The following is a 16,771-nucleotide window of genomic DNA, read 5'->3' on the forward strand; positions in this document are numbered from 1 at the left end:
CATTTTTGGCGGCAAAGGCTTATCAGCACGATAGGATTGTGAAGATACTGGAGGACTGGTTAACAATTTCCCCTCACTTCGAACAAAGATCAACTGCATGAATCACGTAAGAAATCTCTTTTATTTCTGCTTATATACATGAAAAAACATTATGAGGGTTGAAGGCCGCTTTCCAAACATATTCCTCTCGTTTATCATGACCCAGCAGCGGACATACAATTTGATAGAAGACTTGGTCACACGGAAATTGAGAACGGAAGTTGTACTGCGCTATGAATAGGAAGGGGAAAAGTGGCATACCATAACTTAGCGTTGAACCAAATATCGTGATTGCAAGTGGAACGGGACGTCAACTTGGCCGCGCGCAATGTGAGGTCATCGACTCTGCTCCAGGTAATATTGCCTTATTTGGAATGCCGTTTTAGAGCAACTAGCTCTGTAACATAAGGGAAAACGACTTTCGTTTTGTCTCTGTAAGCGCTTGAAGATGTCTAGCATTTTTGGTAAGCTTAGCTCCCACGGTTGTGCTGCCCCCGGATCGTTCGAGTTGAAGCTCGTAGTTTCATCCTGTGGGCAAAAGTCGCCGAAGTAACCGATTGCACGTCCTCCAAACTCTCATGTTCTCCCATACAGCATGGACGTAGAGGGAAGTTATCGACCAAAGAGAGGCCATAATATCATTAATACAGAGTCTTATTCTACAACAATGGATGCAAGTGAATGTAGCCGGTGACAATTAGACAGTATAGTCTGCCAAAAGCACCTGTCGCAAGTATAGATCCATTTCCATAGATAAGGGCTACTATTTTGAAAGCCTAATCATCTACAAGTCCGTGCGCAGCTCATCGTGGCCTTTCTTCTTTCCGCTTTTCTTGTCGTTGATGATGTTATCGGTAATCTTTTCGGCGAACATGACTGCATTATGTTAGTGTCCCAAGTTCCATTGGTAGGTAGCTGGTGTGTAAGAGGTAAACTTACAGGCAGGGGCAAGAGGCAGACCGGGGGGCAGGAAAGGGAATGCCGAAGGATCGACAACTCGGACTGAAGAGAAGTAGACAGATTAGCCAACCGTTTTCACCTGATAATCGCAAGGGAAGGAAAGAAGAGAAAAGATAGTGACCTACCATTGTCTAATCCCATGATTGAACCCCGACTATCCACGACGGCATTCGGGTCATCCTTACGACCCATGCGCAGGGTGGCCGCCGGGTGATGCATCGAACGGAAGCTGTTCTTCAAGGCATGCTCAACTTCAGCCCAGGTGGCGGCTTCAGGGCCCGGAGCAAACTCATCGCCGATAATGATGGGCTCCATGGCTGGGTTTTCAAAGATCCGACGCATGTATTTGAGCGATGCAATTGACACTTCCAGATCGGTCGTGCTGGTGAGCCAGTGCGGGTGCACATCAGGCTTATCGCTCATCTTGGTGGAGCTGAGAGTAATATTTCCCACTGACATGGAAGTCATAGGAACGCCCATCAGGGAGGCATAGTTGTAGCCATCGTCTGGGTAGTCATGACCCAGCGGGAAGGAAACGACAATAAGTTCGGGCCAGTCCTTGGGCAAGGAACCCAGGTCTTCGAAAGCCCCGTCAGTAAACCCATCTAAAGTGTGATAGAAAACAAGAGCATCTAGCACGTACCTGCTTTGGTCGATGACGAGAAGTTTCGCAGATCGCTGGGGATATCCACAATACCTCCAAAGTCGGGACCACAATTGGTCATCATGCCGGTGACGCTGTCTTTGAACAGATCTTCTTCATGCCAGCGCTTCTCATCATCCAACAGAATTGAGCTGGTTGGCGTTTTCACCCGATAGGCGACTGCGAAGACAATGTGATCGTGCATGTTTTGGCCCACCGCATCATTTTTTAGGACTGGATCAATGTTCAACTCTTGCAATTGTTTGGTTGGCCCAACACCTGAGACCATAAGGAGTTGCGGGGAGAGTACACCACCACCAGCCAGAACCAATTCGTTCTTCGTCTCGATGGTGAATTGCTCAATTGACCGGGGACCGCCGGACTTGTTGGGAATTTCGCGGGTGACGGCCACTCCCGTGGCCTTGGTCCCATCGAACTGAATCTTTTCGGCGAGGGTGAAGGTGAAGATATCGAGCTTCTTCTTTGGCGGCGGGGCATTCTTGACGTAGGCTGTCCAGGAGGTGCTCCGGGTGCCATCGGTGCTGTTGATGGTGTCTAGGATCCAGCTGGAGCCAAGAAGCTCGCCATTGGCATAACTCAGGGTATGCTTGACCCCCAGAGCATCAAAGGCCTTGGCCAACCAAGTGCTGAAGGGGTGCACCCAGCGCGGGTAGGTAATCTCCAGAGGCCCAGTGCCCTTGAGGCTGGGATCATACTCGGGTGTAGCATTGGCCAAGCGCGTAGTGGAATTAGGAGGAGTAAACTTGATGGACTTGTCGAAATATTCCTCTGTATTGGGGTAGGTCCAGGACTGATCTCCAACCTCATCGGCCCATTTTTGCATGGCTCCGTAGGTTGGACGCAGGTAACCAAAATAGGAGAATGCATGACTGCCACCAATCTGTCTCAACAGTCAGATCAATATTGTAACAGTTCATAGAAGTAATGGCATAGCCGGGGAGATTACTGACCATCTTTCCACCAGTGAAGTTCAAGGCGCGGTTATTGGTTTCCTATGCAATGAGGAGTCAGTACTCTGCTGTATGATGGAAAGACGGGATTGGGTCTGGGGTGAAGGGCTAATTCTCATACCGGCGTCCCGGGGATCTCCCACCAATGTTCCACATCATCACGGGGAGGAGTGTTGCTGTTGTCAAAGAGTTCTGTATATCCAGGAACTTGACTCAGGTTGCCTGTCATCTCCTCATAATAACCGCCCCGCTCCACGACGGCCACATTGTAATGTTCAGCCAGGCGGCCGGCTGCGATGAGGCCAGTTACTCCGCCACCGACTACCACGTAGTCATATGGCTCCGTCGGCTGGGGTGGGTTTTGATCCGCCTCGGGGCCCAGGTACTCCTGCAAGACCGGCCGGCGATGGTAGATATACGGGGTGGCCACCGCCGGACTGAGGCAGAGTGAGAAAAGGACGGCAGACTGCAGATGAGACCGCATCTTGCTTCAGGGAGGATCCTATTTTCGGTTCGAATGGCTAATTGACTGATCTAACAGCATTCTCCCGACGGCCCTCTATATACATACTATCTGATGAAAGTCATGGAAATAGTCATGATGGATAGCGACTGGAACAATTGGACTCAATGACGACTTCACAGCCAGCCAAATATCGCGTCAAGGTTCCATCCGGACCAGAACGGCATACTGTCTGCGATGGAGACTCGCCAATCTGGATGGGGAATGGGAAATGTTGGCCACACGACGTTTCGCAACTGAAAGCTGTCATCAGTAGGCCACAACAACCATTGCCTTGTCACCCAAGATACCTAGATGGGGCCATAGAGTATAGACCTCAGAGGTCTAAATGTAACTCGTCGGTTGGCGCGCCAGTGATGGAGCGGAACGTGGAGAAGCATATCTTGTTCGATATTGATAGTGAAGTCGCTCGACTTCTGGACTAGGCCTACCCACGGACATGTCAACAAGTCATGGCGTCAAGGACGAGTTGAAGGTTGTGCCAGCAGAGTCTTAGTACTCGGTCCGCGGAGAGAATGAGGTGGATCAGGGTTACATGACGTGAGATTCAAGGTTGCTTTCGGTCCGCTCCCGTGAGCCTAGTCGTACCTTGCCAGGTCGACTCATCCGCGGATACATCAATCAAAAAGGAGTCTAGTCTAATCCAAGGCGGTAGAAACTAGATTCATACATTTTTCAACTGTTTGAAGGAAATGAAACGTCGGCGGTATGCAACCTGAATTCAACAAACTCTCTCTCCCCAAGTGTGGCCCTGAACCAGGAAGTGCTATCAAAAGACCCATACAGCGGGGATCTTCAAATGGAAGACGTCAAGAGGATACATGTATGAGATCAGAAAGCGACAATGACGTGGAGAGCTACGTGATTGACTAGGGATTTGAGTTGACATGCCAAAAGGTTTCATCACGACTGATCTTGTCATTCAAATTAGACATACTACTTCACTATTTGCATCAACAGGAAAGACGCCTTTCAGGAGAAACAGGCCGGCCCCGGTGGCCTATGGAGACACAACCAATTATGTTTTAGTTCCCAAAAGCAACGAAACACTCAACTCAAAAACAAACATAGTACTAGCTTCTAAGCAGTCCCCATCCACAAGTCTCTCAAATAATTTTCATCCACAGGAGGGCAAGCCACAAGATCCTTCTTGTCTGCCAGTAAGGCATTTGCCTTGCGGCAGTTTAGAGCAAACATGTTGTGTCCATTGAGGAAATAGTTTCGCAAAGTCTCGAGACGCAGCTGCTCATCTTCGCCGACCGCCTGCTCCAGCGCCTCGAGCCAGCCCTCCACGCTCAGGGAGCGAGCGCTGTGGCCATCACCTCGAATGGCTGCTGCCAACCTTGGCAATTGGTCAAGCGAGAGGGGCTTGGGGTTGGTAATGTGGAGGACCTCCAGCCCGGCGGGTCGAGTAGTGTCGTGCACCGCGGTTAGATGGCCCAATACGTCCGCGAGATAGTTGACGGGAATGAAATCGACCACGAAAGGAACATCAGACGTGCCGGCCTGAGGGACGACCCCATGACGCACCATGTCCATAACCATACCACGCACGATGTCCTGGTCGGAGGAAGGGACGCCAGTCACGGTGTTGCCCGAGATGGCTGACGAACGGTAGATGGTGACGGGGAACCCACGCGCTGCGGCCCGCGTGAGGAGCATCTCAGTGGCCCAGCGGGTCTTGAAGTAGCCATTGTCAACGGTCGCAGGAGGAGCGAAGTGGATGGGACTGATTTCGTCGACTTGGATGCTGGAGAAATTGCGCTGCGACTGCTCCCAGGATTGCAGATGGGGAACACTCCAGGTGGACAGGTAGTGAATACGGCTGCCCCGGCCCCCCAGATTAGCCAGCTCGATGAGGGTAAGCGCTGAAGTCGTGTTAAGGTGCTTGAGATCATGGTATGTCTTGAGCAGGGACACCTCCGAGGCCAGATGGTATATCGCATGGATAGAAATGGCAAGGCGCTGGAAGTCGGCGGCAGCGAGGCCAAAGTGGGATTCATGGGCCAGGAATCCGGGAACGACTTGGATGCCTGTCAGAATGCGCTCCGGAGTGAGGGCCCCATTAAGCAGCTTGTACTCCATGAACTTCTGGAAAATCTGTCCATGATCGAGCGGAGCATAGCTGCCCAGAAGGTAGACAGTCATACCGGGCCGCTGGGTAAGGAGATGGGCTAGTAGATGGACACCCGAGAAGCTATCGGCACCGGTCAGTAGGAGGTTGGTCACGGCTGCAGGAGGATGAGATTCGGAAGGATGGAAGCGATCATCCATGGGAAGGGTTGTCTCTGCAGTCCAGTCAATGGCTTCTGCGCCGTGACTGCTCATGGACTTCTTTGGCTTGGTCTTGTCGTCGTCGTTCTTCGTCTCTTCTTGGCTGGGGGCCTCTGCTCCACGGAGCTGTCGGTCGATCAAGTCGGCAATGTGCTTGGGAGTAGGTTCTTGGATCATGTCCTGCAGGCTTAGTGTCACTGGGTATTCCCTTCTCAGTCTGCCTTGTAGACGTAGGAAAAGCAGACTCTGGCCTCCCATCTGAAAGAAGTGGCTAGTGGGGTCAGGTGGCGCGTCTAGCTTTAATATGGCCTGCCACGCACGGCGGACCGCGTCGAGGGTCTCTGGCTGGGCCTTCTGCGGAGCCGATTGCTTTGTCTGACCAGAGGCCGTCGGGGTGGCGGAAGAGGAGGCTGAACTGTCTGCTGCTTTTTGAATCGGACGAGTCAACTCGACCGGGCATGTAAGCAGACTACGTCGGTCGGTTTTACCACTGGTGGTGGTTGGAAGAGCTTCGAGGAACTGGTAGGCACTGGGCAGCATGTAATCATTCAAGGAACCCTTGGCCCGTGCCTGCAGGAGCACAGCATATGCGGCCTTTTCGTAGTTGGTGGGCAGGGGTTTCTTGGGCACGACGAAAGCTATCAGCTGTCGATCATCCGTTAGGGAAGCTGGATCCTCGTCCTCCGTCCGGGCCACGACAGCCAGGTCAACGATTCCCTGTCCCTCAGAGGTAAAGGATTCGCGATGCAGAACATGTTCAATCTCCCCGAGATCAATGCGCAGCCCGCGCAGCTTGACCTGCTTATCACCCGAGATGCGGCCCAGGAATTCTAGTTGGCCGTCGGGCAAGAACCGACCACGATCACCCGTACGGAAGAGCATGGTCCAGCCACGCTCCTCATCGTCGAGGCTGCAGAAGGGATTGCGCACAAATTGCTTACGGTTAACCTCGGGACGATTCCAGTAGCCCTGCGCCACTTGCGGACCGCCGATGCAGATCTCGCCCACGAATCCTGGCGGTAACGGGTTCATGGCGGCGTCGACGATGTAATGACGGCAGTTGCCAAGGGCATAGCCGATGGGGATGTTGAGCTGCTCTGCCATCGGTCCGTCGCAGCGATGGATGGTCGTCTGGACCACGGCTTCGGTGGGTCCCCAGCAGTTGTACAGCGTGGCCGAGGTGCCTAATTTGTGAAAGGCGTCGGCCAGGCGCGCGGGCAATCGCTCTCCACAGAGCAGAGAGATACGGTAGTTGGGATTTGCGGCTAGGGCGGCGCCATTGTGCTCAAGAACGAGGGCCAATTGGGTCGGCGTGAAGTAGGTGAAGGTCACGGCGGCCTCGCGGATGTAGTCACCCAGCTGTACGGGGTTACGGCGTGTAGCCTTGGTGGCAATGCAGAGCTGCCCTCCTGCTGTCAGGGCCCACCATAGCTCTCCTACAGATAGGTCGAATGAGGGAGAGATCTGGTGTAGGAACCGGTCTCTCGAGTTGAAATCAAAGTGTTGCTGTGCGGCTGCCAGCATTTCAACGAGGTTTGTCTGGGACAGACGGACGCCTTTAGGAGTTCCAGTGCTACCCTGTATTTCGCGGAGAGATATAGGGATCCGTGGGTTAGCCTTCGTGAGCCGTATCTTAGATGTGACAGCCTATATCAACTTACCGAGGTGTACAACATGTAGCACGGGTCGCTGGGAAGGGGGAGATGCACATCAGACAGCACGCAGGTGGCTGTGGCATCGCGGATACTCAACAGGGCATAAGATCCCTGACTTTGGGCCCGGACCTGGGACGCCAGTCCGCGACAGGCCTCATCAAAGAGCAACAACCCCATTTCGGAGTCATCCGCAATGAATGCCAAGCGACCCACCGCCATAGTCGAGTCCATGGGCAGGTACCCGCAGCGGTTGAACAAGATACCGAGCATGGAGACCACGAAGGGTATGCCGGGTTCCGCCAGGATGGCCACATGTTGTCCTGGACGAATGCCTGCATCTTGCAGCGAGAAAGCCAGGCGCCGGGCAGCAAACACGAGATCCCGATAGGTGATGCTCTCGCCCTCGGATGTGCTCGCCGCCACAGCCGCTGGTTGGGTGTCAGCAAAGCCGAGCACTCTTCCAATGATCGAAGTATCCTGCCAACTATGGGGCCGCAGCGGGTGATTCCAGAATTGGACGCTCAGCCGCTTGATTTCACTTGCGCCGGCAAGAGGAACACTCGGAATAGGCTGGCGGTGGTCCTGAATGAGGGAGCACAAGAAGGTGTGGAAATTCTCAAAAAAGCGCTGCATGTCTTTCGCTCCGTACAGGGTGGTAGAGTATTCCAGCTGCAGCTGTAGCATGTGCTCTGCATCTTCGCGCGCCTCCAGGCTCAGCTCACAGGCCGAAGGCATGTTCTCAGCCTCGAGCTTGTGCAAAACAAAGTCGCCGGCTTGGTAAACGGCCTGGCCTTCAGGCTGCTGGTAGTTGACCATCACCTGGCCCAACGGAGAATGTCCTAGGCTCCGGGGGACCTTGGTCTCGCTGACAATCACATCGAAGGGAACCATGCTGTGGGACATGGCTTCACGGATGCGCCCGCTCATGGTGCGAAGCAGCTGCTCAAAGGTGCCCCCGCAAGCATCCTGGCATCGGATGGGAGTCATGTTTACGAAGAAGCCTAACAAGTCGCTGAACTCTGCGTGTGGCCGGTTGCCATCTACCATCAGCATGGTCAGGTCCGGATCTTCGGTGAAGCGGTAGAGGAAGGCCCTGAAGGCGCTAAAGATAAACTGGAAGGGACTGCTCTGGGCCTGGGTGCAGATTCGCTTGATTCGCTTAAGCTGAGATGCGTCAATCTGGACGGCGAGCTTCTCGCGCGAGTAATCGTCGACCGCGGGGCGTTCGGTCAAGGCGAAAGGGAGCAGAGGACTGGCGACAGGAATGTCGGCTAGCGTGCGTCGCCAGTAGTCAATATGGGATGCCATCGACTCGGACTCGAGCAGCTGATTATGCCACAGAGTAAAGTCGGCATAATTAATCTTCGGGGCAGGCAGGGAATCGAGACTCCGGCCACTGCGCAGGATATCATACAAGGTCGATATCTGCGTGAGGAGGGGATCGGTATTGGCGCGGTCAGTGCAGATGTGGTGCATTATGAGCACCAGTGCATAGTTTCCTGGTGTCACCTTGACGAGGGTGGCATCGATCAGCTGGCCGATTTCAATGTTCAGCTGTATGCGCTTCAGCGTGGAGACCAGGGCTTGCAGGGCTTCTGTTGGGTTTTCTGCAGCAGACACATCCCGGAACTTGACCGTCAACGGAGAGGGAGGGAGGACTGTCTGCTCCGCATACTCGTCTCCCTCCTGGTAGGCCGTGCGGAGGATTGGGTTTCTTGCCTGCAGTTCGAATAGCGTTTGACGGACGAGAGAGAGATCCGGGGTCCCACGCAGGTGCATGGTCACTGGAATATTCAGGAAGGATTTGTCCTCAGCAAAGCTATGGGCGAACCAGAGACGGTGCTGGAAGGTGGACAAGGGCAAAGGACGCGACACATCTGCCGTAGGGATGCCGATGGTGGTGACATTGCCGCTGCTTCCTGGGGACGAGCTTGAGGATGCGGAAGCAGCAGCGTTATCGGCCTTCTTGGGCGCGGACCGGCCAGTCTTCTTCTCCTGCTCGCTGTACAGGCGCACGGCCTTCTCGATCAAAACACGAATGGACGGAGCCCCCATCACATCGAATAAAGCAACGTCAACGCCCAGGGACTTGGTAAACCAATTGCGCAGATCGACCGCCAGTAACGAGTCGAGTCCATAGATGGGATCCGCCGGTTTCAGCGACTCCTTGCTGGCGCCCAGAGAGACGGCCAGCTTCTCGACAAAGCGCTCCAGTAACAGACCAGCCCGCTGTTCCGGGTCTGTAGTCTGCGCGAAAAGAACGGGCAAGCTAACTTCTCCAGGCTTCTGGCCTGAATGCCGATCGAAGTCATGGTTCTGATAGAGGTTCTTGAAAAGGGAATGGGCGGCCCAATACACGTCGTCACGCGTGAGGATGACTCCGGTTATTGTCTGATAGAGGTCGACGCCGCGATCGGAGACCACTTGAGACTGGCCATCCCCGAACACGGCCTCTTCAACTTGCTGCATCAGCTCTTGACCGTTGACGCCGTCAAAACCTTCTTGCTCCATGAATCGCTCCAAGGCCGCTGCCTCGGCAGCGACACCCATGCCAGTGATGCGACCGCAGTTCATCGTGGAAGCAGGCAGCCCGATCTGGCGTCGGTACCGCATCAGAGCATCAAGATAGGTGTTGGCTGCAGCGTAGTTGCCCTGGGACCGCGTGCCAAAGCAGGCCGAGACCGAGGAAAATGTCACAAAGAAGTCCAGGGGCAGGCTCTTGGTGGCCTGGTGGAGGTTGAAGGCGCCAACCACCTTGGGCTGTACGCACTGATGCCATTGCGCGTAAGTCATGTTCTCCAATGCGGCATCAGCCAGCACCATGGCTGCATGGAAGACTCCACCCAGGTTGCGAATTCCACCCACACAGGCTTGCACATCGGCCGGATTGGCCACATCCCCCTTATACACGGTCACGTCAATACCGTGTGCCCGCAGCCACGATACGGTGGCCTTGGCCTCAGCGCGAGACTCGCCAGACCGCGACAGAAAGACCAAATGCTTAGCGTTGCGTTGCAGCATCCATTCCGCCAAGGTGCGGCCCAGCCCTCCCAGACCTCCTGCCAGCAGGTAGGTTTTATCTGGGTGGAACTGGTTGGCGCGCCGACTCCAGGTGGCAGGCCTGACGGGCACCTGCGTGTCTTCGCGAGCGACCAGCACCACTTGGCCAATGTGCTCCCCGGTTTGCACGAGACGGAAGGCTTGAGGGGCGTCGGAATAAGACACGCCCCGGATAGTTTCGGGGAGCCCCAGCTTGCCGACATGACACAAGTCGCAGACCTCTTGGAAGAGACGGGCCCCCAGGGCCTGGTCTGTGGCATACAGATTCACCAAATCAACGGCCGCAAATAGGACATTGCGCTGGAAAGGTGCCATTTCCAGCATGGCATTCTCCCGGATGTCGTGCGTACCGATCTCCACGAACCGGCCAAATGCGGCCACACAACGCCAGGATCCATGCAGCAGCTTGCCCGTGAGACTATTCAGAACGACGTCCACGCCGCGGCCGCTGGTCAGCTTCTGCACCCCATCCACGAAGCTGAGGTCCTGCGACGAAAATATCCGATCTGCTGACAGTCCGTATCGCTTGGTTAATAGGGCGCGTTCCGCCTCTGAGCTGGCAGTGGCGATAATACTGGCGCCCACCATCTGGGCAATTTGGACGGCCATCTGGCCCACCCCACTGGCCGCGGCATGAATTAGCACGCTCTCCTTGGCTTGCAGGCGGGCGATCTCGATCAGTGCATAGTAAGGGGTGACCAGGATCTGGGGCAGAGCTGCCGCATCCTCGAAGGGCATAGGTCCCAGTCGGAAGCAGCACGAGGCTGGATTGCGCACGACTGAGCGATGCGCCCCTTGACCCGGGCGAATGGCCAGCACCTTATCGCCCGGCTGAAACTTGGTCGGATCCACGAGGCTCCCTACGCGTCGCACCAGACCGGCGCATTCATCGCCCAGGCGATAGTCGTCAATGGCACCCGTGGCGGCCGCGACATCACGGGCTGACACCGTGGAGGCCTTGACCTCGATCTCGACCTCATCTGGCCCTAAGTTTTTCTGCAGCATCTCATCGTCATCTTCCCAGACCAAGCTCTCCAACCGGCCCACTTGACCGACGGTCAACTTGATTGGACGCTGTCTGCTGAACGACTCCAGCTTCGGCCCTGAACTGACACCGCCGCGAACCTTAGCATTCAGTGCATCATCGGCTTCGATGCGTGGAACAAACAGGGTGTTCTCGCGCAGGGACCATTCCTCGTCTACAATGTCGCGATTCAGCAGTTGCGTAATGAATGGGACCACAGAATTGGGAGAAGATTTAATTGGCACATCCAAGGTGACAATGCGGGATCCTTCATTCTCGATGCGGGCCACGCGCATCAGGCCGATGATCATGGCGCTCACTGGGTTCTCGGGCACTTGGTCAGTGGCACCTTCAAGGAGCCATACAAGGTTGAGCTGGGGCCGCAGTAGCAAGGCACGTGCAGCATCGAACACGGATTCGCTGGTTGAATCTCTCGCCATAAAAAGAGGGCTGTCCAAACTGGCCAAAACAACGACATCAGCGTCTACAAGTGACATCTTGGATAACTCGTTGAAACCTATACAGGAGGTCGGGCGATGTTTCAAGGAGGCCCCGAGGCGGGAGATGAGATCAACCGTCCGGCTGGAGGGAGGTGATGAATGGACAATCACTAGCGGCCTGGAATTGGATTCATCAGGGGCGATCATAGCTATCTTCCAGACCGAAGCCTGGTCAGTCTGGAGACGCTTCTCAAGCTGGGGCTCCGAGAACCCTAGAGGCGCAATCACCTGGCCATCTTGCTTGAGGAAGGGCACCACACTGCGTGACGTGGGCGCTGTAACAACAGCGAGGTCGTAGCCCTGCTCAGTTGGCTCCTCCAGAAGAACCAGTCCTGGCCATCGGCCGGCGAGCTGCTCCCATGCTTCGCCTGCTGAGCAGCCGCCATCAGCAGTGATTGGGGTGAGGGATTTGAATCGGCGTCGCTCTTGGCTGGGGCCACTCAGGGCCTGAAGAACCTGCTCCGTCTCCTCAACCCCATTGGTGACATGGACAATCTGGGTGTTGGGGTGCTGGTGAACAAACATGTCGACCAGTTCCGCCCGAGAAGTCTTTGCCAGCCGGGGGGTATCAGCGCTGAGCTGATCGAAGGCCACCTGCCAGCGTGTACGGAAGAACAGAGACCGGTCATTGGAATCGTTGCCACTGCCGAGCGAAGTCACCCGCAGGCCTGAGAAGGCCAGAAGTGGCTGGCCAGTGGCCGCCATCTCGACGTGCAGCTGGCTGATGGCCGCGCGGAAGCCCGACTGCTGCGTTGCGGTGTCCACCCACACCTCCTGCGGCCCGACAGCATCCTTAAGGGTCAGCATGGTCGGGTAGATGTGGCAGCTCTCCACGAAGGTAGGAATAAAGGCGGAATCCAGGTCATGACCCAGCACTTGCTCCAGAGCCGGGAAGATAGTGTGGAAGGTAGCATCCAGCATCGTGGGATGCACAAAAGTCACATCCGCTGGTTGCTGCGCATATTGATCCGGACTGAAAGTGAGGCTGGCGCAGGCAAAGCCGGGCCCGGATTCGATGCTGCCGGTCAACAAGCGGAACTCATCCCCATACTGCAGGCCGATGTCGCTGAGATGGCGATAATAGCGACTGACAGGCGCAGAGGCTGTGCTGATTTTCAGGCGCTGGTCGCGATCGGGGGCGGCGAGGATAGTGGACGGTTGGTCGACGGCCACCAGTCCCGAGCAATGCTCCGTACAGTTGTACTGGCTGTCATAAGAGAATATCTTGAACTCGTACCAAGTATCGGACCGTGACATGGCGGAGGTGACCTGGGGTTGCAGGTCCACGATCAATTCCGTGCCCATGTCCGAGTCGTCGAGCACCAACGCCGCCTTGATGGACACGTTGCGCAAGGCAAACCCTTGCGCCGGCTGAATGCCTCCGCGGGTGCGCGCCACAGCCTCGAAGGCCAGACTCATGTAGCCTGCCGCCGGGAAGAGCACCTTGCCGTCGATGACATGATCTGCCAGCCACGGCAGCTCGCGCAGACGCAGATAGTTGCGCCACCGCACGTGGTTGTCGATGGAGCCGGCCATCTGATGACCCAGCAGACTGTGGCGATGTGTGCGCAGTCGGTGGTTGTGGATCAATCGGGTTTCTGCCCAGTAGCGCTCGGAGTGATCCCAGGCATAGCTGGGGAGGTCCTTCAGGCGACGGCCTCGAGGCGAGATGCCGATAAGACCCGACTCGGACAGGTAGGCATCGCTGTTGACAGCTGGCAAGTCCACTGGATAGCCAACCTGGAAGAGTTGCCCGGCGAGCCCAAGGATGCCGTCGTAGTCGGGAGTGCCACGCGTGAGGGAAGCGAAATAGGGCAGGTCCATGTTCAGACTCTTCATCACCTGCCGGGCCGGCCCCTTGAGGGCTGGATGGGGTCCGATTTCCACCAGCACATCCACATTCTGATTCTCCGAGTCATCCAACAGAATACCCACCAGGGCATCAGAAAAGCGCACGGTCCCTGTCATGTTGGACGTCCAGTACTCCGCTCCCATCTGATCGGCATCGGCTACGCGCGCCGTCACACTGGAGAACATGCGGGCCTTATCGGAGGGCTGCGACGAGAAGCCCGGGCAGTCATTCAGTGCCTTGGCGTAGGCTGGGGCCAGAGGGAACATGTGGTGAGAATGGAAGGCCTGCGCGACCTGCAAGCGGCGGGCGAAGATTTTGCGGGCTTCCAGGTTCTTCTGGACTTCGATAATGGCATCCTCATCGCCGGACAAGGTGACACTGGACGGGCTGTTCACGGCGGCAATGACAGCTCTGCCCTTGTAGGCCTCTAACTCAGCCAGGGCCTCTGTCTCACCCAGACCAACGGCCATCATGGCTCCAGGAACAGCATCTGGACCGGCCTGTGCAGCGCCACTGGACATGTGGAGCCCCCTGTAGTACGCGGCGTACATGGCGCTTTCGAAGGAGAGAATTCCTGCTGCATAAGCGGCGCCCATCTCGCCGGACGAGTGTCCGACAACGGCGGTGGGCTCGACACCCCAACTCTTGAGAAGCTCGAGAATGGCCAGTTGTAAAGCGGTGCAAATGGGCTGTGACAGGTGAGTCTGACTGAGTTGGGAGTCCTCCTTGGTCCGGGAGAGCTCTTCCACAACCGACCACTGGGGTCCATCGGGAAGCGCTTTGAGCACCTGGTCCGTCCGTTGCAGGGTCTGAAGGAAGATTGGAGATTCCTGCATTAGCTGGCGACCCATGGCGTACCACTGCGCACCCTGACCCGTGAAGACGAACCCCAGTCGTGGGGACTGCTTGTTGGCTTTGGTCCAGGCCGGCACTTTGCGCAAGCTATCCTTGATGGAGGTGACATTCTTTCCGATGGCATAAGACCGCTGGGCGTGCATCGAGCGGGAGGTGGACAGACTTAGGGCCAAGTCGGCTATATCGCAGCCCTCGTGTTTGTCCAGATACTCCACGAGCTTCTCGGTCCAGAGGTTCCCAGCTTTATCCGTATGGGAGGTCAAAGGCACAAGGAACGGGCGCTCGTGCGCCGCCGCCTCGAAGGCGGCTGGGATAGCTATAGGCGGTCGTTCCTGGATGGTGTGAGGCCGGTAATCCTCGAGTACGACATGTGCATTGGCACCACCATAGCCGAAAGAGTTGATGCTGACGCGCCGGTGACCGTGTGCGTTGAGGGGAAATTCAACCAGCTGAGTGGGAACCTGGATCTGCCATTCGTCAAACTTGATGTCGGGGTTGGGAACCTTGAAATGCATGTTGGGGGGAATCTGGCCCTTCTCCAGGGCCATGGTGGCCTTGATAATGCCGGCCAGCCCAGAGGCCCCCTCTGTATGACCGATGTTGCTCTTAATCGAGCCCACATATAGTGGCTGCTTGCGTCGCTTGGAGCCAAACACGGTCCCCAAGGCTTCCGTTTCCAGGGGATCTCCGCGACCAGTTCCCGTTCCATGGGCCTCTACGTAAGTGGTGTCAGCCGGGTCCAAGCCTGCCGATTGGTATGTCTTCCTGATGAGCTCCTCTTGTCCCGCGGCGGAAGGAAGGGTAATGCCCTGTTTTGTCCCGTCATGATTGGATCCGGTCGCTCGAACGACCGCTCGAATATCATCGCCATGCAGCTCCGCCTGTCGCTGTCCGCGTAGTATGACTGCGCAGACACCGTCACCCCGCGCGTAGCCCTTGACACCAGCGGCAAAGGCACGGCTACGGCCTTCCTCGGAGAGCATGCCTAAGTCTGTCATTGTGATAAAGATGTTTGGGTCAAAATGGAGGGCTGAGCCCACAATAATGGATGTATCGCAATCCCCACTTTGGACAGACTGTGCTCCCAGATGAAAGGCCACCAGGGACGAGGAGCAGGCAGTATCAATGGTGAGACTCATTCCCTGCAGATTGAAGACGTAGGAGACACGATTCGACAGGATAGCATTGCCCGTGCCGGTCACGGTGTAACTCGGATAGTGTTCGAGATCTTTGGTCAGCATCGCATTATAGTCATTAGTAAAGGACCCGCATAGCACAGAAGTGCGTGAGCCGTTGATTTCTTCCAAGGTAATTCCGGCATCTTCCAATGCCTCATAAACCACCTCAAGGATCAGTCGTTGTTGGGGATCCATTGCCTCGGCCTCCTTGCCTGAGATCCGGAAGAAACTTCGATCAAAATGACCCAGGTCCTGATCGAGATAGTAGCCATATTTTGCGTTGGTCTGGTGCGTTCATCAGCGTAACATGCTCGGACACAGCGTAGCGACAGGGGTATGGATTGGGAACTCTCACTGACCGTGCCCTTATGGGTGCCATCTGGATGAAAGAAGTTGTCGACGTTGAACCGATCCGCGGGCATTTTGCATCGCACATCCTTCTGCTGGACGATATTCTCCCAGAGCTTGCTGGGCCGGTTTGCACCTGCAACACGGCAGGCATAGCCTACCAGGACAGCCGGATTGGGACCATCGATGGAGGTAACCGAGGACGCTGACTCAAAAGGAGAAAAGCCCGGCGATGACTCCTTCGTAGAGACCTCTGGCTCTTGGGAAGTTCGTCTCCCTCTTAAATCTCCAGCCATGGCTTTCCAGGCGCGGATAGAAGGGTCGAGAGGGAAGGAAAAGTAATTATAATCAATATTAGGGCAAGAAGGCGGAAAAGGGAACGGTCCAGTCGAGAGGCATGAAAATATATTCTACGTATTGAATGAGCGAAAGCGGGAAAGACAGAGAGTTTTAAAGTCACGACGGAGATGGAGGTGAATAAGGGTAGCAATTGATATTCCAGATTCAGATATTGCTGCTGCTGCTACTCGGGCTGTCCACACGTAGTTCCACCCACACCCCTCCCCCTTTCCCACCGCCGGGTGGTATCTGCTGTTCTCTGCAATCTGCGAGCTTCGTCCTCAGTAACTTGGCTGGCCGATCCATGACTGTCTCAGGAGGTTCTGCAGTTACTCTTCTAGACCGAAAGACTGCACGATTCTCCGCGGGATGCTTGGGTCACTTGGGGCCACACTAGTCAGCCCCTTCGCCCTCTCCTCCGGCATGGGATGCTGGCCAAGTCTGATAACTGAACAACAGCTGGATATCTTTATTCTATTTGTCCAGCATGCGTCTGGCATATACCCCCAAGGTTCGAAAGTGTTCGACGTAGGAGGCTTGACCGACCCCC

The 16,771-nt window shown here is 55.8% G+C and overlaps 2 protein-coding genes across 2 annotated transcripts; both read right to left on the reverse strand.

Annotated features, from left to right (window-relative positions):
* Window positions 1-823: 823 nt before the first annotated feature.
* BO79DRAFT_224173 (GMC family oxidoreductase) lies at window positions 824-3,097 on the reverse strand (the record flags this gene model as incomplete). The annotated part of the gene is made up of 6 exons (XM_025683650.1): window positions 824-915; window positions 979-1,041; window positions 1,125-1,577; window positions 1,643-2,543; window positions 2,614-2,655; window positions 2,735-3,097. 6 exons carry the CDS (start codon window positions 3,095-3,097, stop codon window positions 824-826), a joined length of 1,914 nt encoding a protein of 637 aa, XP_025544546.1.
* A 937-nt stretch (window positions 3,098-4,034) lies between these two features.
* BO79DRAFT_267997 (lovastatin nonaketide synthase) lies at window positions 4,035-16,178 on the reverse strand (the record flags this gene model as incomplete). The annotated part of the gene is made up of 3 exons (XM_025687083.1): window positions 4,035-6,988; window positions 7,072-15,819; window positions 15,894-16,178. The coding sequence occupies 3 exons, from the start codon at window positions 16,176-16,178 to the stop codon at window positions 4,217-4,219; spliced, it is 11,805 nt and encodes a 3,934-aa protein (XP_025544547.1). The 3' UTR covers window positions 4,035-4,216.
* Between the last annotated feature and the right edge of the window lie 593 nt (window positions 16,179-16,771).

This window comes from Aspergillus costaricaensis (assembly GCF_003184835.1).
Source record: "Aspergillus costaricaensis CBS 115574 unplaced genomic scaffold BO79scaffold_2, whole genome shotgun sequence".
Lineage (NCBI taxonomy): Eukaryota > Fungi > Ascomycota > Eurotiomycetes > Eurotiales > Aspergillaceae > Aspergillus > Aspergillus costaricensis.